Source organism: Poecilia reticulata, linkage group LG9 (assembly GCF_000633615.1).
Source record: "Poecilia reticulata strain Guanapo linkage group LG9, Guppy_female_1.0+MT, whole genome shotgun sequence".
Classification (NCBI taxonomy): Eukaryota; Metazoa; Chordata; class Actinopteri; order Cyprinodontiformes; family Poeciliidae; genus Poecilia; species Poecilia reticulata.
The window spans coordinates 29,148,923-29,172,441 of NC_024339.1; the positions used below are offsets into that span (position 1 = coordinate 29,148,923).

General features: G+C 40.8%; 1 protein-coding gene across 4 annotated transcripts; it reads left to right on the forward strand.

Annotated features, from left to right (window-relative positions):
* The first annotated feature begins 498 nt into the window (after nt 1–498).
* On the forward strand, nt 499–23,519 carry rasal1 (RAS protein activator like 1). 4 transcript variants are annotated; one of them, XM_017306759.1, is made up of 21 exons: nt 499–765; nt 1,022–1,078; nt 5,131–5,244; nt 5,561–5,622; nt 6,983–7,112; nt 7,558–7,639; nt 8,034–8,174; nt 9,011–9,102; nt 9,537–9,636; nt 9,810–9,963; nt 12,567–12,631; nt 13,329–13,441; nt 14,059–14,251; nt 14,352–14,489; nt 16,147–16,291; nt 16,770–16,942; nt 19,129–19,266; nt 19,428–19,566; nt 20,514–20,634; nt 20,868–20,947; nt 21,109–23,519. In XM_017306759.1, exons 1-21 carry the CDS (start codon nt 701–703, stop codon nt 21,255–21,257), a joined length of 2,451 nt encoding a protein of 816 aa, XP_017162248.1. In that variant the 5' UTR covers nt 499–700; the 3' UTR covers nt 21,258–23,519. The 4 variants fall into 4 exon arrangements, with proteins under 4 accessions (XP_017162248.1, XP_008417400.1, XP_008417402.1 ...); XM_008419178.2 differs by having other exon boundaries at nt 502–765; nt 9,537–9,654; XM_008419180.2 differs by having other exon boundaries at nt 506–765; nt 19,431–19,566.

Sequence of the window (23,519 nt, forward strand, 5' to 3'; positions counted from 1 at the left end):
GACAACAGCTATATGTGACCATTTGAATTTCAATCTATCTTCCTAACAGCGCCCTCTGGAGTCCAAAGCGCTGTTGTAGCAGCTGTTACAGACTTGGTCGCTTTCAACTTTTGGCACTCAATACAAATGGTCGACAGATGGCGCTTTATATCAAAGGACAGGAGCTTCAAATTTATTGTCTAAAATGTATTACGACTGTTACGCAGACGCTTCTACAAATAGTGTTACCTGAACTAAGTTGTAATTTTATCCCGGAAACATAAAGGAGTTTCTGACTCCGCAGAAAAAGGAGAATCACGCCTTGTGGTTTTGTAAACAAGCTGTTAAACCCGTTTATTTTATTTTATTTTAATTTTTCATCTTATTAATACTATATTTAAACCCCATTAAAAGCTTCTCGGATTGACTGAGGCTCGCATTGTTCACTCCATCCATGGTCTGAATTATTTGGTACAACCGTGGACTGTAAAACCGATCACATGCTTTGATTTACATGGGGCTCGCGGCTTTAACCCGCTCCACTGACTGGACCGTGAAGCGCGCCTGGGTCGCGCGCTGCTGGTGGGCAGAGCGCCGTCACGAGCTGAAGGTGTCATGAAACGGAGAAAACTCACTCGCAGAAAGGCAGGGGGGCTATTTATACCAGCTCGCATGGCAACATAAGAGATACTCGGCGGATAAATAAATTACCGGAGCGAAAATGGCCAAAAACACGTCTCTTTATTTTCGGATTGTCGAGGGCAGGAACCTTCCGGCCAAAGACGTGTAAGTAATTTCTGAATGGCATGTGCTTCAGTGTTGCAGCCTTACCTGATAAAATAACCTACGTCTAAAATTTGGTTTCCGAAGAACTCTATGTTGGTTTCTCATTTGAATAAATTCAAAGAACCACATGTGAAAAAAACAAACAAACTATGTTTACCTGCTTGTATTGACCTGAGCATCATTAAAAAGAAAAAGGAAATGTATTTTAATCAATTACTATGCGATCATCCTGCCAACGTTTTCTCCTAATTTTCAGATCTGGGACGAGTGATCCTTACTGCATCGTTAAAGTTGACAATGAAGTTGTGGCCAGGTGAGCTCTGTCCGTTTCAATAACATAAGGTTTCTGTGAGGAAAAACAAGTTTTCTGCTTTACAAACATAAGCAATCTAGTCAAAATGGTCTGTTGAGTCATAATTTATTACATGCGATATTTTAGTAAGCATGTAACAAATAGTACATGTAACCTTCAATGGTTACAAGTGTATGTAACCCATGTGGAAGGTGTGTTCAAACGCCCACAGCATGGCCCGTTCAACACAGCTAGAGAACCTGATACTGCTCTGGCCTTTAAACACCCTTAGGTATCCATGGTGAGCATGCATCAATTATTGCAGGGGTCACCTGTAAGAAAAGAAAAATACTGGGGAGATGAGAGAATACACCTTTTTACAGGTGTCTTTGAGATTTATTGATAATCTAAAAAAGATAAAAATGACAAAAAATTCAAGAACCTTAGTAAGGAAATGGGAAGTATGACTGTTGTTCCATCTGGAGTGTTGAAAACTGCTCAGTGTTTCACTGCAGGCACTCACATTATCTTTCACTTGCTGTGTTACTGGGCAGTTGACTCTTGAGTGTGATTTCCAAGGATGATGAGCCTGGTAGACTGTGCTGGGAAACAAAGGATACACAAAACTCTTTCTATGCTCATTATGACACAGTGTTTTTTTTTCCCCAGGCTGTCATTTGTGTTAACTTTTTGTTTTAATTAGTGTTCATCTATAGGGCTTCTCTTTACCCCCAAATTGTTTGAATGCTCTCAAAATTGCACAAAAGTAATCCAGTTTAAAAAAAAAAAAACATTTGAAAAGAAATTATTAGACTTATTCGGTTAATACCTGAGTATGTGTGACTCCAAGATGTGAACTATTCAGCATCTGAAATCTTAGTCACAGGCTGATAGTTGCAAACATTGATCTGCAATAAATACAACAAATCTTTTTATTAGCCAGCAATCATTATGCAGTATCAGCTTTAAGCTTAAGACTATTCCTCTTGTAGAACAGCTTCCATTTTGGACTAATTAAATATAACCTTTGACCAAAGCTGTTTTGACTTGGGCCTGGGGTCTCTTATCAAACAGCAGGCAGGCAGCAATGGTTTTACTCAGGTTTGCAAATTAACCTTTATTGAGCATCTGAAACTCGGTCTCTGAACATATCAGGAACTTGTTGTTTACGTCTCGATCCTTTCTCAGTCACGTTGGGATGGTTAACTTGGAAGCCTTCTGTAAATATAGCAAAGCTTCCACTTAAAGCTGTTGACAGTTTGCATCAAAATAACACGTCATTATTAGGATATATAACATTGTTGTTATATATTATATGTTGCATGATGCCACATGTCATTACTAGTTAGTGTAATTTCAAATCCTTTTGTTACACCTCCTCAGTTACGTTGTCTCACAAAAATATCCATACCCTTTGAACTTTTGAACATTTTGTCACATTACAACTCCAAACTTCAATGTATTTTGTTGATATGCTCGTATTTATGCTGCTTATCCTTCTGTTTCTCAGCCCTTAGATTCACACTTCTCACAGCTGAATAGATCAGCTAACCACCACATGGTCCTTGTCATGCAGTGACTTGTCCCTGTATTGATACGCTCTAGTCTTTTTAGTTCTATGTCAGATCCTTCCATCCAGCTTTGCTTGCATCTGAGTTTTTCCCCTCAAATTATTTCCTGTTTATGAAATACAAGTCAACTCATGCTGTTGTTGTCATTTGGAGATTTTGCTTCATTCCTTTAATAAAGACTTTTTAAAATGTTTTCCACAAATTTTTATCAGTTGGGTCCTGTACAGTCATAATTATGACAGAATTAGTTTAGAAAACAATATCAGAAGTTTTGAAAAACATGTGGAGCATTGTCTGTTATGTGAAAATGGAAAAACTATGGGGCATACCATACTACTAAGATATGTCACCGTGAACCTGAACTGAAAGACTGAATAGGAAGAATATTACTTAGTGAAGCAGCGAAGGCAACTGAGAGCCACAGAGATCCACGCAGAATCTGACAGGAAAACTACAGGTTGTGCTCTCATTCTGCCACTTCATGGATACTTTACTTCAGCAGTGGCATTGAAGGTGGTTAGAGTTAGTGGGAAAATGGATTAAAAGACAGAGCGATCCTTGAAGAAAACTTGTCAAAGGCTGTAAAGGACATGAGACTCTGATCAAGGCTCACTTTTTATGGAATCGCTTAGATCAAATATCAATATTTGTCAAGACTTTCGGAGCCTCAAGTAGACCAACACTACTTTACGTTGGTCTATCATATTAAATCCAAATACAATATATAGTCTTGTTGTATAACTGTCTCATGAAGAAGATGATCAGGGTTCTCAATCATGTTCTTCATTTTATGAAGACTCCTTCTTTGCACAATATGTGGTCCCTAGAATATCCTTCCTTATCTCAGAAGGTAAACTAGCTAAACCTAAGTTCACGGCTCTGATTCTTCTACCCCGACAAGACAGAAGAGATTGCACTCTAAACAACAGACTTGTAAAAGAGATGCATTGATGGACCGAAGCTTCCTCAACAAGTATTTACCATAAGGCCTTCTTCATCCCTGACCACTCAGCTCTGATATGGTTCTGTTAGAGCTTCCTCTCTGGCTTCTTCGTGTATGCTTTCTTATTTTCTCTAATCTTGACTTTACGTTGCTTCTGTATGCTCCTCAATAGTCCCCCATCTCCCTTCCTGAAGGCTCTTTTGTTATTGTTTAGCAGTTCCTTCAGGTCACTGTTAGTCAAGTGTTTGTTACTGGAGAAGCATTTCACTTTGCTGGCTGGTATGATGTTGTCCATGCAGAAGTTTAGAGTCAATCACACACTCAGTAATGACTTTGATTTCATCTCCACATGACTGAAATCTCAGTCTGCAGCCTCAAAGCAACCCTGTAAGACGTCTTCAGCCTCCTGTGACCATTTTCTCATAGTTCTTTGTTACAGGCTGCCTCTAAGCAAGGGATTTATATTTAAGACAAGAAGGCTATCTGACTTGTCCAGTGAGGTTTGTGGATCCTCAATGGGCAATTAGAGGTATTGCAGATTTATGGATCTCTAACTTAAAACAAAATCGTATGTTTTGCTTTCTGTGGTAGAGGCACTGACAAAGTGTGGAAACTTTGGAAATGTAGCAGAGAATGAAGCGTGATATTTCCACAAAAGCACTGGAGTGTTGTGTCTGTAGCTTAGCGACATCTGAACTGATCATATCTCTTGCATTCTCTGCAACAGCTGATGGTGAGATTTAAGTGGTTTCCAAAATAAAACTTTTGAACTCTCTTGGTGAATAATATAAACAAAATATTACTGCTAACAGTTTGCTACCTGGGCTGCAGAGACGACACTTCACAGTAAAATGTCCTGGATTACAATATCTGTTGTTGACGATCACTGCTAATCCTCCTCCGTTGCTTTTGCCGCTTCTCTTTAAATCTCTGCCTGCTAATATCGTGAGGAAGATCGACAGAGAGACATTGGAGTTGGTCTTGATCCCGCAGCCATGTCTCAATGAAAAACATAATGCTGCTTTCCATATACTCTGGCTGGAGTTCATCCAACTTGTTTGCAAACAATACCACATTGCCAAAAAGACGGCTTGAACTCCCTCCTTTTTTCTCTACTCTTTGCTCCTGACACCTTCTTTTCGACTAATCTGAAATTTGTTTCTGCAGTTGAGGTATTATTTTGGTTTTTGTAGTGTTACTTAGCTGCTCGTGATTGTAAACCACCTTGTTGCTATGGTTACAAATGTCGAAAAGTAAAAAGCATCACCAGAAATCTTTCCAGCTGCACACCATCTAGTACAAGAGAGAATAATTGCTCAAAAAATGTTTCCACCAGAAAAAGAGGAATTATTAAAATAGAAAACAAAAAGACTGAATGAAAGTAGCAGAACTACTCCAACATGCTGGCACATTCTAGGTAAAAAGTGAAAAGGGAATGAATGGGAAAAGGTATGAGGAGTATGTATAGTTTTGTAAAGCACTGTAGACTTTAGAGGTGCATCATTCAGGCATTAATTTAAAAATGAACTCAACCAAACGTGTTGAACGTCTCTTTCCAGAACCGCTACAGTGTGGAAGAATCTCAACCCATTCTGGGGTGAAGAGTACACGCTGCACCTCCCAATGGGGTTTCATTCACTGTCGTTCCTCGTGATGGACGAAGACACGATTGGGTAAGAAAGTTTGGAAAGTCTTCATTCTTAAACATCCTAGTATCAGGCAGCGGCTGGCATTTGATTTACAGCCCTCATTATTTAACTTGGCTCATGAACTGAACTTCAAGTTCAGCTCAACTATTTTGGGAAAAAAACAAAACTGACAGCCAAGCTTTGAATAGACAAGCATCATCAGACAGATGGTTGCCCTGATCAAGTTGCTATTTTTTATTTTAGAATACTAGGGTTGTAGTTGTTTCTGTTTGCGGCTTCATCAGAATGTCAATACAGTAGTATTTACCTGATAATCTGTTTGTTTTATTCTACTCTGCAGACATGATGATGTTATTGGAAAGATCACGCTGAGCAAAGAAGCTATTGGATCTCAAGCTAAAGGTATGACCGATGACAAAATAAACTTCATGTTGAAAACATGACCAGAGGTCAAAAGTTAAACATACACGGAATTCCCAAGACACCAAACAGTCAAATGTCCGTTTTTAGTCTGGGAATGTTTTTTTGGTGTTCTCTCACATGTTAAACATGAGTAATTTGTGCTGATTAATCACTTTTTTGAATATTTGCCTACAACAAACTCATTGGATTTTTTTTTTTTTTTGTGATGTGTTCCTGCTGCTCATCTGCGTAAACCCTGGGATTATTCATTGTGCATCATAAACCAGGAAGGCAGCCAATGCATTTCAAACAGCCTTACACTATAAAATGCCTGGTTCCCTCGCAGGAAAGCTTCCCTTTCAGCTCCCAGTGTTTACCCAGCGTCAACTGTTACACCTTCTGCAATGTCTTGGCCAAACATATGGCGTATAACGCATGAAGCGCTTTGATAGTGCAGTGGCTTCACTCTAATACCGGAGGAGTTTATCATGTTATATTTGCTGCATACAGATACGGTGCTTGTGAGAACCACCTGGCACGGCCTTCATTCCAGTGATTCATGACTACATGACGGTATTGAGTCACTGACTCCCTCGCAGGATTTTTCTCACAGCCTGGCCTTGATTTCATAGTTTTTTTTCACAGGTTTGATGTTTGTTTGATGTTTCTGAAAAACTGAAATACAATCTAAACACAGCCACAAAGCTTGCAGGAGAGTTAGAGTCGACAGGAGTGCATTCAGGTCTGTGCCTACTTGTGCTGCTTCTTTCTTTCTTTCTTTCTTTCTTTCTTTCTTTCTTTCTTTCTTTCTTTCTTTCTTTCTTTCTTTCTTTCTTTCTTTCTTTCTTTCTTTCTTTCNTTTCTTTCTTTCTTTCTTTCTTTCTTTCTTTCTTTCTTTCTTTCTTTCTTTCTTTCTTTCTTTCTTTCTTTCTTTCTTTCTTTCTTTCTTTCTTTTTTTCTTTCTTTCTTTTTTTCTTTCTTTCTTTCTTTCTTTCTTTCTTTCTTTCTTTCTTTCTTTGTTTAATGTTCAGCTAGTGCATGTACACTTGATCTATTTCACTGGGTGAGGAATGGACAATCATTTCTGTCTCTACAGGTGCAAAGCTTCAAGAAACTTAAAAAAATAACAATAAAATAAAAAAAAATCATAACAAATGGTAACATTTTGCTGTAAATGTACAAATAGGCACTACTTTCTCTCCATCTACCATTTCAAATCCCTGTGTTTACTGTAACATAATATGAAAGTTCAAAGAGTCTTCATACTTTAACAATTCAACCATTTGTTTACCACCCACTACTGTCAGCCCATGTTAGAAACCACTGTAAATAACATTGTCTGTCTGTGTGGTCTTCACAGGGCTTGATAGCTGGATGAACCTGACTAGGGTTGACCCTGATGAGGAAGTTCAAGGAGAGATCCACCTAAGTCTGGAACTCCTTAAAGATACAGTGAAGAGCAGCCTGCGGTGCCAGGTCATTGAAGCCAGGTAAAATTAAAAAAAAACTAGTCACTGCTCGTGTGGGGAGCAGAAACTCAAATGAACAAGAACAACCCAAGTAGTTAAGAGCAAACTTGTCATAAAAAAAGAAAAGAAATTATTTAGAAACAAATGTTCATATCATCTTTTACATAGTTGAATTTCTAGGGCAAAGTGTCTTACCGCACCATAACTAATTCTGTGATGAAACCTCTCTATCACTTCCTTCTGAGTCACACTGCCTCTGTCGCCCCACTCAGTGCCCCATCTGCCTGTCCCGATCTCTCAACCACCGATCAGTCTGCCAATCACAATTTGACACTGGTTTTCAACAAAGCCGAGACAGCTCTTAGTTTAACCAAAAAAAAAAAAAGTAATACCAAGTTGAAACTTTTATGATCTGTATAAAATAAGGGATTAGATTCAGAGTTGTTTTCACTGCTGATACCCACAGGGACTTGGCACCGAGAGACATTTCTGGAACATCGGATCCTTTTGGAAGAATTATTTTCAACAACCACAGTGCGGAGACCTCGGTGAGCTCTATGACCTCTGTACAGCATTCAAGAGATTCCCAGAGTAAAAAGGTGTTTTTTGTAAATAGTGTCTGTCTAAGATGCTATGGTATGTCATAAACATCTTAGACAGCAAGGCACATGCAGAGATAATTATAGATATTTTGATTTTCATTTAGCTTTATTTATTTTATGTATCCTTTCTTGCATATTAAGCCTGCAGCATATTCCATTAACTATTGAGACAGTTAGGATTGGCTTCATAATGTTGTCAAACAACTACATGGAGTAATAATGTAACTATCTTTGCTGATATAGCAGCTATGTTGGAAATTTTATTTTCTATTATGTACGCTCTTTTATAGATAATTTTCATGCTGGGATCTCTTACCTTTTTTTTTATGTCTGGGTGTAGATTATCAAGAAGACCCGTTTCCCTCACTGGGGGGAAACCTTAGAGCTGGAGCTGGGCGCAGAGGAGCTGAATGAGGAGGGGACTGTGATCGTGGAGGTCTGGGACTGGGACATGGTGGGAAAAAACGACTTTCTGGGAAAGGTCAGGGTGAATTTTATGCTATGATTGCTGTCAAACGATGCAGGTTACTGAATCCATAACTACTGAACCTTGTTAACTTTTAAGGCATTGCAACTGCAGCTCTCAGTGTGTTTTATCTGGATTGTGTGAGGAGCATGCTTGACATTATCTCTTTGCAACAAGTTAAAGTGTGGTGTTCTGTTCTGAGCTAAGGAAGCTCTATGAATATGTTGGAGGCAAGATGGACTCCGTGCACCGTCTGCATCATGTTCATCACTGAAAGTATCATGTTCATCACTGAAAGTAGGTCTTGCAGATCTGTGCAGTTAAACAACCAGTGCACTTCAGTAGCAAATTGGCACTTGATAACACATTAAGACTGACTTGGTTTGTCATAATTTGGCAATGTGGGAATTGATTAGGTTTCCTTTTTGCTGATTCTCCCGAGCTCACTAGGTGGCATACTTTGATCCATAGGGGTTATGGTGTATATATTATGATTATTGTGAGTATTATCTTATTACTGATGGACCAATAATAAGACGCTATAGTCTATTGTTCTATTAGTGAGCCTTGATCCTAACTAGTCTTCTTCTCTAACAGGTTTTTTTCCAGCCTTGTTTTTAGTTTCCTTGTTTTTTATCCAAATATGCACAACGCTTATCAGATTTTTACATGTAAAAACTATGCATCATTTTCCTTCCACTACAATTATGCACCACTGTTGGTGTATCCCACAACATCCCACATTGAAATTTCTCGTTGTAACATGATACAATGTTTAAACTTCTCAACACAAAACTACCGTCTGTGATCTTGGCTGATGTAGCTTCCTTGTTTATTCTCTTACTCCACAGGTGGAAATCCCTTTTGCTTCTTTGCACAAGACACCTGTGTTAGAGGGCTGGTTTCGTTTGCTGCCCCTGGGAAACAATGAAGCTGATGCTAGGTGAGAATCATGGGTGTGCTTGTTTGTGCAATGATGCAATTTTGTGTATTTATACACCTCGAATGTATTTTGCTCGTAGTTTTTTTTTTTCTTCTTTCAATGCACAGGAGGACAGGCGGTTGCTCACCTCCGTGCTCCCTTTCATGCATTTAAATGAAGAGTAACAGGTGGAGGGCAAGGCCTCCGACAGCATCTGTTTCTTGAGATAATTTTAGAACAAAGGGCAGAATGAATGCAAAAGAGATGTCATATTAGATGAATTTCACAGGCTTATTAGGAACCGTCGCATGCTGCTTAGTGCAGTTATGATAAAAAAGGCTTTTCTCTGTGTTACAATATATTGAATATCTTGGAGGGACTTATTATTGTTTGAGGTTAGTGCAAGAAATTCAACCAATTCCTGAACTGATCCTTTTGTCGTCGTTGGTTTCCAGTGGCAAGCTGGGAGCTCTGCGCCTGAAGGTGCGTCTGGTGGAGGACCGGATCTTGCCGTCTACATACTACCAGCCACTTATTGAACTTCTGGTTGAGTCGGTAATCTCCCCCGCAGAGGTCAGCATCGTAGCTCGTCCTCACTACGGATACTCATTCGTTCACCTTCATCATGACCACAGAGAATGCTCCATGCGTTACATTCTTCTCCCGTCTATCTGTTTTCCAAAGGCGCGTTGTTCCTCAAGGTGTGACGAGGGTCTTTCTTTGAACAGGTGGAGGACAGCAGCGCCCTGACCATGCTGGAGGAGGTGACCACGGTGGAGAGCAGGCAGGATGTCGCGATGACTCTTGTGAAGATCTACCTGGGGCAGGGGCTGGTGGTGCCGTTCCTCGATTACCTTAACACTAGAGAGGTCAACCACACAAGTAAGGACAAATGGGTTGAAAATATTAGGAAACTAGAATGAGCAGACATTTTTAGTAACTGGTTGCATGCTGCAGATGGAGCTTTGACGTTAAATAGTTTACTTGTAAATAAAGGCAAACTGTGTTGTCCTCTAAGGAAGGGAGTGCTTTTATTTTCTGTCTGTTTCATGTGTGAAATCCGTCTCAACATCAATTTAAATGTAGTTTTATAATGACAATAAAAATTCTTGATCTTGATCTTGATCTTGAACTGGATTTTCATACGTAAACGTTTAAGCTCTAAACACGTCACAGACTGTGCTGGACACAATTGTCAGTTTATTAGTAAATATCCTTCGAATGCATTAATCTTTTATTGCAGTAGCATAAACTAACATTGGAAAATATATAAAGAGAATAAAGAAACTATCGTTAATATAATCACCAGTGACAAGAGTTTTGGAACCTCTTTAAAGTACATGTTAAGATATACCGAAATGAATTTTTATTTTTTTTATTTTTTATTCACTTGGTAGAAACTTCTAATTAGTAATCCCTGACTTTCTGTTTCCCAGAGTAAAAATATGCAGTAAAACAGAGTTTTGTTTGTGATTCATTTTTGATTCGAACTCTATGGTGTTTTATACTTTGTTCACTCATTAGTTTCTGATTCTTTGCTATTTCTGTGTTCTGTTCTTTATTGGTTTAAGTTTCTCTTTGTTTAGTACAATCCCCTCATGTCCTGTCTGGATCCCTGTGTGTTCATTTCTGTCTTAATTAGTCATTTTTTCTCAAGTCCTCGGTTCAAGTCCACACCCTGCTGCAGTGTAGTTAGTTAATTGAGTTCCCATGTCACTAATCACCTACTGTACCCAGCAGCTTCACAGTAAGTCAGTCAGCTCCCTTTCCTCATCATCTGCTCTGTTGGTTTTCCACCACTCCAGTTTTTCTGTGTTCCTATGGCTCACATGTTTTTCTGTCCTTGCTGTCCCATCATATGTTCTCTAGTTCTACACCTGCCTGTTCATTGGTTTGCAGGTTCTCTTGATTAAATAATCATTTTCAGGTCTGTGTTTGGGTCACATGTCAAAACAGAACATGAAGCTACTGTATCTTCTGGTCAACTAGAGAAGGATGCCAGGAAAAAGCCTGATCAGTTCTACCATCACAAATGTAAACGTGCTGTTAAAATGGTTAAAATAGATTTTTTTTTACAACAAACATCTTAGTTTGTTAAAGAAAATAATTAATATCTAGAAATTAAGTATGGTGAAGGATCTGTGATGCTGTGGGCCTGAGTTTGGGAACCTTACTGTGTTTTTCACTTTCTGAAATATCAAGAGATTTGGGGAAAAAAAAGAAAAAAAGTTTGACTATCAATGCACTGAAAATGAGTTGTCATTTGGTCTCACTGTATTTTCCAACTATATGAAACATTACAAGAACAGACAAAGTGCTGTTCTATGAGGGAAAAAATTAAACATTCACCTATTAATCAAAAGTTGAATGTTTCAATTAAAAGATGGATTGTATTACAAATATCAATGTGGACTCAGGCTACTGCAGCAAAAGATGGATTCATTTTGATGCTCTGCCAGTAAACGAGCTCAACAATGTACCTCAGCTCATCCAAATCGTTGTCGTAAACGTGTTAGTTTATCAGTCGCAGACTGAAACCTGCCAGCTTGCTGCTATTACCTCTGGCTCCTGAGACTCTCTAAAGGTTGCTGCTGTTTTAAGTCAGAATTGACATCAAGGTCTCTGAACACCACAGCTATTGTCTGCACGTGGGCGGTAAAAGCCCACCGGCACTATATTTACCACCCTGGCGGCGATTATTTACTCACCCCAACAGTCTTTTCATGGCTTGTCCGAGGTCTGGATTAGTCATGTTTTTTTCCTCCGCACTGTAAGCCCCCCCAGAGATAATTCACACAGAGTTGTGCTCGGATTTCAAGCTCCGTCGGTGTAGTTCGAGATAATAAGTGCAGTACCCAAGTTTCCATAGCAACTGCACATGATCCAACTGGTAACTGCTTGATCAGGAATAGATGCTGCAAACAGGCGGACATTAAAATTAGGAGCATAGGGCAAGGCGAGGAAAGCATATTGTACGTCCTCTGCGTGGGAGTGAAATCCGTCCTGCCAGCCCTGGAGGTGCCAATGTTTCACCTGACAACACAGTCCTGTCACCAGGGGCGTTTTTTACTACCACCGCTTAAGAGAATTTACAGTGGTGAAGCAGCAAAGTCGGGTTGCTCTCGTTTTTGACACTGGACTGTTTTATTTGTGAGCAATATTGGCTGATTAAGCTGCAACAAAACGAATATCCAAGAAATTTCTACAGAAAACATAGAAGCTGTGTGTGATTTGTTTTCAGCTTTATATAATCCTTCAAGTTCAAAGGCCGTAATCAAGCCCAGTTAATGTGGGTGCTGAGGGATTTTAAGTATTAATAGTTTCAATATAGCGCTGAAGATTTAGATCTCAAAAATTATGAGCAAGGAGCAAAATAAAATAATTTAAATACCTATAAATGATTTAAATGCAGCTACTGTGCATGACTCATTCAGTTCTCTTATATTTGCTTTAATTTGGTCATTTTCTTTATTTTGTTTCCAAAGCTGATCCAAACACCTTATTTCGCTCCAACTCTCTCGCCTCCAAAGCCATGGAACAGTTCATGAAGGTGTGACAAACTTTGTTATTTTATGGATGCAAGAGTAAGTGTTTGGTTTCTTTTTTCTGAACGCATGATTTGTCTTTTATTTATGAATAACCCACTTCTGTCCCTGTTTGCAGTTATTGCATTTCCTGTCTCAGTTACAGTGCCCTACAAAAGTCTTAATACCCCTTTAAATTTTTACACATTTTGTGAAGGTACAATTGGCAAAATTCAATTTCTACCTGAAACAGATCCTCACTGTAGCACACAGTGATGCACATGGTGATGCTTTTCTTCTGCAGGTAGAATTAATGAGTGGATGCATGAAACTATATGCAAGGCAATCCTGAAAGAAAACCTTTTGAGGCAGCAGGACAATGACCTTTAACATGCAGCCAGAGCTGCAATATCATGGTTTTCAAATTTGCTCTTCCTTTTTAGATGACGTCCAAGTCCCACTGAGCTTCTATAATTTTGCAAAAGGAACAAAAAAATGAGAGTTTCTTGTTGTGTCGCGACCAAATTAGAAAAAAAAGCTCGAGAAGTTTTAAGGCTGTTGTAGGGCACTTTACTGCAAATGCACATCTAATGCGTCTGACTGTATGCGGTTAACTTTCTGCACTGTGGAGAATTTGGAGGACTTTTACACATTTTGAAGCCAAACCCTGTTCCAGTGATGTAAATGAGGTACTCTGATTAAACGATGCTGTCTTGCTGCCAGGCCGTTGGCATGCTGTATCTGCATGAAGTGTTGAAACCCATCATCAATCGCATCTTTGATGAGAGGAAGTACATTGAGCTGGACCCGTGTAAGATTGACCTGAACCGCACAAGGTAAAACAGACCTGCCGCAAACATCATGCTGGATCACACCGCTAATGAAAAAAAATCTGATTCTGGTCTAAATAACATCGTGCAGGACAGGTTCAGAGATGATGCAGCTGCTCAACAGCTCAAGTTGAAAATGTGCTGCAAGAGGTTGAGAGCAAGACATACATACAAGAAAATAAAAAGAAATAATTTAAAAAAAATAAAAGAATTTAAAAATGGGGAGGGTTTGTTGCTTGGCAACAACCATGAGCCCCCTGAGATGTGTCTCTATTTCTGACATGGAGAGAGAGAGAGAGAGATCCAGGGTGTAACATCCTTTGAGTCTGCACTGGAAATGCCTATCCTAATCTTTTCCCCCCATTTTCCCTCCCACTGAATGTATCCCTTTTGACATTTTCAGTCTAACACAAAGTAGCTGTGTTCCTCTGTCCAATCTGCACAATATCAGTGTCTTACATTTATCCATAACACATTTATCATAATTATCCAGAGCAGGGAGGCCACCACTTGTGTGTAGAGTGGATAAAAGCTGCTTAGTTCTTACATGTTGCAAGTTAATGTAAGCACAAAATGACTCTGGCTGTTTACTGTGTTCCCAAATCTGGCCTTTGTGCCTGCAGACGGATTTCATTTAAGAGCGGCGTGTCGGAGGCAGAGGTTCGGGACTTCAGCGTGGAGATGCTGCAGACGTATTTAACCAGCATCATTGAATCCATCGTCAGCTCTGTCGATCAGTGTCCTTCGGTCATGAGAGTGGCCTTCAAACAGCTGCACAAGAGAGTGGAGGAACAATTCACAGAGCCGGAGAATGAGGTCAGAGTCGAGCTCGACGCTTAAAAAACTGGGAAAGATCCTCTGGGAAATCATTCTCAGTTCACAAAAATTTCTTTAAAACTCACTTTAATTCAAACAGGATGTGAAATACCTCGCCATCAGCGGGTTCTTCTTCCTGCGTTTCTTTGCCCCTGCCATCCTGACGCCTAAGCTGTTCCAGCTGAGAGACCAGCACGCTGACACCCGTACGAGCAGGACGCTGTTGCTACTCGCCAAGGTATGACATACGGACAGACGTGGGCGTTTTTAGTACGAAACAAAAGGGGAATCGTTGTGCGTCCCAGAAGTCTGCAGAGATGAAACACAAGAATAACGATATAGAATGATATAATCATTTTGATGATTATTCCAACCACGGGGTCAGTGTTAAGGTTTAATATTTCTCAGTTCCTCTAATTTTTACATTATGTCATACTAAAACCAAAAGCTTCAATGTGTTTTATTTGGATTGTATCTGATAGGCCAACATAAAGTAGAAGAAAAATATAGACAGTGTTCCTCCTTATTTAAATTTTATATTTTACAAAGAACAATTTCAAAATATACCCTAAAGGAGGGAAGCAATAAACATCAGATTTCACCTGTGTGTCATTTCATCTGAGGCCTCAGAGGCCTTTAAAAACGTTCGCAAGCAACACCAGGAAGTTGTAGAGAAGCTCAAAGTCCGGTTTAGTTTGTAAAAAATAACCAATTATTTAAACAACGCACAGAGAACCATCTGAATACAGAAAGAATATGACACAACCACAAACACCAATCAACACTGCGAATCAACCTGACACCACATGCGAAGTGAAACACGGTGGTGGCAGTAACAACCTGCGGGGATGCTTTTCTTCAGGAATGGCAGAGAAACTCATCAGAGTTAATGTGAATCTGGATGAGCTGCAAAGGACTAAAGATGGAAGAAAAACGTCTAGAGGCTCTGATTGACTTTGCACTTTTTTGAAAGAAAAAGGAGCAAAAACTCCAGGTGTGCGAAGTTGTGGCGCGGTGGCTGCTGCGACTACTCACAATTTACTGATTCAAGAGACTGAATAAAAAAATGCACTTCATACTTTTGAGGTACTTAGCAGTACAAAAACTTCAAAACTACGCATCAGTTTTATTCAACTTCACAATTATACTCCTCTTTGTGCTAGTCTATCACATAAAATCCCAAAAACTTGCATTAAAGATTGCGATTGTAATGTATAGAAAAGCTCAGGGGGTGTCAATACTTGACACAAGGCGCCGAACGAAAACTGATGATCACGCAAAACACAGGCTGCCATTCCAGAAATGACGCAGTGAGCAGAGGGTTTCGCTTCTTCACAACGGTTTTAAAAATACAGCGTCACGTATAGATTGTGTGACAGATTAGACAGACTAGTGCTAGAAAGCCATTAGCACACTGTGACAGAGAGCTAACCACACCTTGAAACAGCAATGACCCGCCAGTGTCGCTCGAATCAACACCCACCATATCTTTAAAAATAGCGGCCGCATGTCACGATCAGTTGCTAGTTGTTGAGACCTCATATTCTCTCCAGCACACGGCTCTGCGGTTGCTGTCCATGGTGCTGGAAGGCTGTTGCCATGAATCCGCTACAGAGACAGCGAGCGGCTATTTTTACCCCTGTATGTGCAGCAACCGGCCTGCGGTTCAAAGTGGAGCATCAGAGAGGGCCGTAGCGATGGGGGCTTCCTTCTCGCCCCTCCACTAACCCCCTACCGGGGCCAGGTGGAGGCCACACAAAGAGCCTCACAGCACTCTTTGGCCCTCAGGGACCCTTCTGATCTTTGACTTTGAGACCTGCTGTCGGTGGGCGGATCTCTGACGTGATGAAAGATATCAGTGGAAGAGCACATGTCGTGTGTTTATGGTCCCCCAGGCGCTGCAGAGTGTGGGCAACCTGGGCCTTCAGCTGGGTCACGGGAAGGAGCAGTGGATGTCGCCTCTTCATCCCATCATCCTCAGCAGTGTGGCCTCCGTCAAGGACTTCCTGGACAAGCTGATCGACGTGGATCACGACATCGGTAAGGCAGACGACACTGAGCGCTCCACCGAACCTGTAATCAGCCAGCAGGAGACCAGCTGTCAGAGGGATCTGATATGAGCACTATACTGTTGCTCTGTGGTGAAATATTCATAACTAGCTGGAAGTCTGGAAAAGGGATAATACTTGTACACACAACACTGGATACCCAGCACGGCCTTGAAAACACTCCCCCCGTCACCCCCACCCTTCTGAAATATTGTATTTCACACCCTCCCTCTTTTTCTCTCCGGTGCCAGTTTGACATTTAGTGCTCTTCAGGTGGAGATTTTTACAGATCAGGATCCTCGTTATTCGCGTAATGAGGCTTTCCTTTTGTAGATTCAGGTACCACCGCCTTAACAGGGGATCACGCTATAAATAACTGTCACCAAACAATTAGATCTTATCGGTCTTACAGCGTAGGGCTCCCATGTGCCTGTCAGGTTGAACGTAGTGTTTTATTCTCCCCGCCGCAGTGTCTTCGGTGCCTCAGAGGGCCGTGTTCATGCCTTCAGTGACGGTGAAGGAGGGGTACCTCCACAAACACAAAGCAGAGGGACCCCAGCTGCTGTCCCGCTTTGCCTTCAAGAAACGCTACTTCTGGCTGACCAGTGAGACCTTGTCCTACGCCAAGACCTCTGATTGGCAGGTTGGTTTATTCTGCTAACACTCAGTGCCTTTCAAAACTATTCATTTCTCTCAGGCTATTATCTATTTTGTCACGTCACAATCGAAAACCTCGTTACATTGGAACTGTGAAGTGGAAGGAAGCGTGATGTTTAGATTTCAAACTTTTATGCAAAGACAAATTTGACAATTGTGGTGTGGATTTTACTCAGACTTCTTTAATCTGATATGTTGAAATAAAATCCAGGCGATCAGCTGCTTGCGTTTGTTTGATAGAGAACATTAGTGGACAGACGGCATCATGAAAAACAGGACAGGTCAGCGGTAAAGTTGTGGACATGTTTGAGGCAGGGTTAGGTTAAATCTGGATTAGTAGTTTTAGAAAGAAGTGGCAGGAGGAAGACATTGTTCAAAGAAATGCATGAGAGACACCCTTTGCAGCTGGCCCCAAACCTGTAAAGGACAAGGCCAGGTGTTCCCTAGTCCTTAAGGCACGCTGCCCTCATGTTTTGAGATGTTAACACGTCTGATTCAGATGATTGCAGTTCAACAAATGCTTGGTAATCAACCAAAACATGCAGGGCACTGTGCTTTGAGGACCAGGGTTGTGAAACTTTGCTCTGGTCACATGAAAGAAAAAAATGCAAATGCAAATCTCTGCGTGTGGTGGTGTACCAACACTGCATCACTCTGAAATGGTGAGAATTGGTGTGTTCAACATTTCACACCAACACATCGAGAGTCGCACTCTGGAAAAATGGAAATGTCACACTTGGTGTGTTCAAGTGTGACACTTTAGCACCACTTAAATACAGAAACACGGTGGTGGCAGCACCGACCTCTGTAGGGACAGGAAAGTTGGTCAGAACTGAGGGGAAGATGGGAAGGTGAACACAGAACAATCTTAGAAGAAAAACGTCTAGAGACTGAGATCAGCTTTGCTGCAGGACAATGACCCTGAATGTGCAGCCAGTGGAAAGATCTAAATTAAAGTATATTCATGTGTTAGTGACTTTGACTGAGCTGTTTTGCAGAAAAACACTGGAAAACACGCTCAAGACCTGCAGCTGTAAAATTCTCAGGGTTGTTGAATACATTTAAACAACATATTTTCATTTGTAACAAACAACATAAGCATAAATATGCATATAAAATACACATACAGCTTTGTGATTGCACCATGACAAAACGTGGAGATGCTCAAGCGGTATGAATACTTCTGTAAGACTGTGCCGTTTGTACAGGCATTTGTGCTGCGAGTTGTTTCTGAATCCATCTGTTGTTTTTATTGTTTTTATGTAAAAGTTTTTTGTTTTTGTTTTGCTTTTTTAAATCGGACTTCCAGAGGAGCCCTGAACAGCAGGTGGAAGAGAGCATTATTTCTCCGAGTTTTTTACTGTGACGCCTGGACGAATTACCAATAAAACAATAATTATTTCTCCTCCGCCAGATGAAAGACAAGTGAAACCGAGTAATTGATTTTGGAAGCTGGCTGGCCGTCTTGTCGTGAATTACTCACAGGTCGCGGCTTTGAACAGAGATTTATCAGCACGGAGGAAACGAGAAAATGGGGAAACCTTTTAGATAGCCCTGTCGTGTTTTGATGTATTTGTGAGATCATCATTAGAGTTATTACCATGCAGAGTCTAACCTTGTAATAATGATCTCCTCTTATTTATTGTCCAGAAGCTGAGAGAGAGAGAAAGAGAGAGAGAGAGAGAGAGAGAGAGAGAGAGACAGAGAGGGAGGGAGAGGGAGAGGGACAAACATGGCTGAGGAACAACCCCTTAAAAAGCGCTCTCTTTGAGCCGGTCCCCCGCTTTGTGTGACCAGAATAAAAGGCGAGGTTTAATTGAAGGCTCTGGATATTCATGCTAACATTGCAAATCAGATTGCTGACAATGTCCTGGCCCCTTCCCTCTACGGTCGGAGCACTCCATCCATCCTCAGTGAGGCCAGCTCCCGTCGGGAAACGGCTGATTTACACTTAAAAGTAGCCTTCGCTGCCACACTGATCTCATCTTCAAATCTTCTTTTTTTTTTTTTTTTATAGCTTTACTGCTTGTTAAATATACACATTCTGCCGTTATTACATAGTTTCTTGATGTGTCAGCTTTAGTTGAGGTAAACCAAAAACTGAAATCACCTCGGGGTAAGGAGTGACGTATCATTGCTGGTGTGTGTTAATCGTTGGATGAACTGTTGCAGGTGCGCTCCTCCATACCAATTCAGCGTGTGTGTGCCGTGGAGAGGGTGGACGAAAACGCCTTCCAGCAGCAGAATGTAATGCAGGTCATTACACAGGACAACGATGGGAAGCTGAACACCATGTACATCCAGTGCAAGGTGCACTACCTTCGCTAACCAGTCACCATCTGATTCATTACCTTTTTTTTTTTGGCATTTGTTAGTGTGCAATTCAACACAAAAATCCGGTCACATTTGTGCCTTGTTTCCTCTCTAACCAATAAGTTTCTTTTTCTCCCGTCGTGATGTTTTTGTCTCAGCAGAACGTGAATGAGCTGAACCAGTGGCTGTCTGCAATAAGGAAAGTCAGCATTTACAACGAGCGCATGCTGCCTTCTTTTCACCCGGGCGTCCATCGCAGCGGCAAGTGGACCTGCTGCCTGCAGGCGGACCGTGCTGGTGAATCACGATTCTGAGAGGACCCGGGATGGGATTTGTCCACCCGCTTTCTTGCGCTGACTGCAAAATTATCCATACGCCTTGAACTTTTTCCACATTTTCTCTCATCTAAATCACAAACCTTAATGTTAAGGTTGAATGAGCAACACTTGTAGAGATAGCATAAGTGGCATTTTATTGGAGGGTGGATTAAAAGAAAAATACTTTTTTTTTTTTTTTTTTTTTACAAATAACAAAACTGATTAGTTTCCTATGTCCCCTGTGTGGCTTGTGGTAAACTGCAAATAGGACTTCTTAAAACAATCGCTTTCTCCTTCTTCCCCTTTTCCATTAGTTAGTTTAGTTTCCTTAGTGGGGTCGGGAGGGGTGCTGGTGCCTGTCTCCTGCGAGACTCCGTTACACTTTTAGACACTAATTTGTGCACTATGTATTAAATTTCCTTTACTTTCACCGTTATGCACTACTTTGTGTTGTTTTTTGTTTTTTTTACATAAATCCCAATAAAATCCACATACATTTATAGTTGTAAAGCACTGAAAAGGTTACCATGCAAAGCCCTGTGTCACTCATTGCCGTCTCAGAGCGGAAATAGCTCGGGTCAAAAATTCAGCCCCCTTTCCACCAACTTGTCGATGACCTCAGACGAGTTTAGTTGAACCGTATTTAACACGTCAGCATTTCAATTAATAGCTCCTGTGTCTTTGCTGCTCAAGCTGTCTGCAGCGGCTTTAACGCTGGAAGATGTTAGCTCTGTGTAGGTGTGTTCAGATTTATTAAAAAAAAAAAAACCATTCTGCAGCGCTGTACAAAACGAAAGGGGTTGTTGTTGGTGTTGAAATAATTTTCCTGCAGGGCACCGAAACTGTTTACACCATGATTTGTAGCTGAATCACCTTTTAGTTGTCATGTGGAGCGCCACCCTTTTTAACCAAAAGGTTTTGTTTCAGTTACAGGCTGCAGCAGAACCCACTCGGCCGTAACTCTGGGCGACTGGAGCGACCCGCTGGATCCCGACGTGGAGACTCAGATGATATACAAGCAGCTTCTCCAGGGCAGAGACAAACTCAGGTCAGCATCTGCATTTCTTTTCTTTCTTTTTTTCAGCCTGGATGCAGCTCATTTGCCAGTCACTAGAGGTCTATGTTGCAACGCAGGACTGCTCTGCTCTGCTCTGCTGCTGCTGCTCATGATATTCAGCCTTGCAGAGAGTCATGCATCTCTCTGCCACTAAATGAAAAGGCAGATGAGTTTCCAGAGGCAAAAGATGAGATAGTGTGACGAGATTCTAACTGATGCTGCAGGAAAAAATACCTGGAGACGGAAGACGCAGATCCGACGTCAAGCAATAAGGAAACGAGGATAAGCCCTGATGTTCACCCAGGTGAGATCAGACTTTTACTATAGAGGAACCAGTAAATGTGAGTTTGTTTTGACAGTGTAAAATGCATTTTCACTACAAAAATCCATTTCGGATCGCTTGCTGTGTTTCTCTTGGATTTGAATTAATGAGGAAAGCTCATTCTGTGGACTTCTGACTCCTAGACGGCGCCGAATGCAACGCTCCGCCGACGAGGCCCGGTCAGAGCGTCGCCGCTCGGCTGCTGGTGGTGATAGAGGATCTGGAGCAAGCTCACGCCACCTTCCAGCTGAGAGAAATAGAGGATGCCACCAGAGTCATTCTGAATCCCTAGGCTGCACACGGCCTCTGATCTATTAATGCCTGAAAGGAGGGGCGGGTGTGTAGGAGATGCTGGAGGAGGAAGATGAGGAGGAGGGGAAGCAGACACACACTCACGACTGTCACAGAGGAGAAACTGCGACCTCATCCAGCCTGTTGGTGTAAAGAGTAACGGGGTCTTTGTAATCTCTTTCTGTGCTTTCTGAACGCCACCAATGAGGAAGATTACGACATGCTAAAATGGAGGGGGACTTTGCAGCATGACCTGGATGTTGTATATATTTTTTGTAGATAACAAGCAGTCCGTTGCATGGCTTGCATCCACTTGTGAAATGTGAAAAGCTTTTATATTTCAAGATATTTTACAGGACTTGAAACATTTTTATGCAAAAAGGCTTATTGTAGTGTACTGTACAGTTCCTAAACGTAAGGTGATTTGATACTTGTGGTTTATCACTCATGTTTTGTACCCTGACTGAGGCAATTCACCGCCAAGGCCACTTTGTAGCAGTTAATTTAACATCACACGTCATTCCAAGTGATGTTATGTTAGAGTAACGCTAAGTGTAACGCTACCTATTTAGCAATGCTTAAATGTCCTTTTTTAAAAAAAAAAAACAAACAGCTTTTGTCTTTGGTGCTGTGGCCATTTGATTATATAAATTGAGCTCTAATGCTATTGTTTTTCATATTTAAGCATTTCAGAAATTTGTATGGGTAATATTTACCTGACTCAAAAGTGTCAGGCTGTGTTTGAGATGCCAAATCGTTTTTTGTTTTTTTTGTTACAAACCTCAACAAGCCAATACAGAAATTGGTACATTTATTTTCTGAAAATGAAGCAGGTTTGGTGTTTGAAGTACAGAGCAGGGGGAAGCTATTGAGGTCAGATGTTATTGAGGAGAACCTCAGCTGGTTGCTTTTATGTTGTTTTATTTTGGGGGAACGCTCTTCCTGTCATGCAGGAAGCGTCTTGTCCAAGTATTCATATCCTCAAGAAAGAATATTGACCCTCATTACAACCACAAGCCCTAATGCGTTTCATTAGGATTTTATTGGGTTGACCCATACAAAGTGATGTCAACCAGGAAATGAGATTCAGTTTTCAAACTTTTATACTTGTAACTTTTTTGAAAACTACAAAGTTTTGGAAAAAAAAAATCCTTTTGTCAGATATCACAGATTTTCTTCCACAATTGTCTGTGATTCTTATAAACTCTGAGACGTCTTTTTGTCACCGATAAAAGAAAAAGCATCCCCACAGCAAAATGCTGCCACCGCCATGTTTCAGTGAAGGGATGCTGCTTATCTGATTAATGTTCTCCTTGCTTGGCCTTTCGGTTCTGGTGGCCGTGTCTCCGTAGGTTCACGTGTGTGCCATACTCTTTCCTTTGCCATAAAACAGCTGGCTGCACTTCATTTTATTTAAGGCCATCAAAGTAAAAGAGGCTTTTCAGATTTTTGGGATCTTTTTTTCTTTCAATACTCAATTTTAAGCTACTTTGTGGTTGTCAGGTTACAGCTGACAGTAAAGTTTGACAAAATGTGGGAAAGTTAAAGGGTATGAATAGTTTCCCAAGATGCTGTTAAGTCCATCCTTTCCCAGATGTAGAAAAACAAAGTCATATTGGACATCGTTATAAATGGGGGATCTCAAAAGAACCAGAAAAGTGGAAGCTATTCATGTTTTTGATTTTGGAATTAGATGTTATTCATTTTTTTGTGCTGTAATCATTTAAGAGTTTAGGGCTGCTGCTTTGGAGGGACGTCGTCTGACAGCTGGAAAAAAAAAGTCAAGTCTTTGCAGTTTGCATATGAAGACATTTTACGAAGACACTAAACAAGCCATAGCTTCAAAAGCTTTTGAACATATCCGACTTCTTAAAGTGTCTGAGTGCTTTTTAGTTTTATTCATTAAAGTGTAAAAGACAAAAATAAAATGAGATAATGATGTGATTTTGTTTAATCAATTGATCGTATCTTTTCTAAGAAAAAAGAAAATGCAAGTACCTGGATGTTTTACCTGCGGTTTTTATTTTATTCTGCTTTGAATGAATCCCATTCGTTTACCTGCCAAGTGATACGAATCCTCTCAGAACCAGAGAAAGCGTCGTTGAAAGGACAAAACAAACATGTTAGCATTTTTTTTGGGTGTGGGAAACACAAAATAACGATTTGTTTCAGGTGTATTTGTAATCGTGGGAATGCCTGTATTTAATGACTTCACCCCTTGTGCTGCAGAAAGAAATAAAGTGGCAGTGTTAACTTGTCTGCA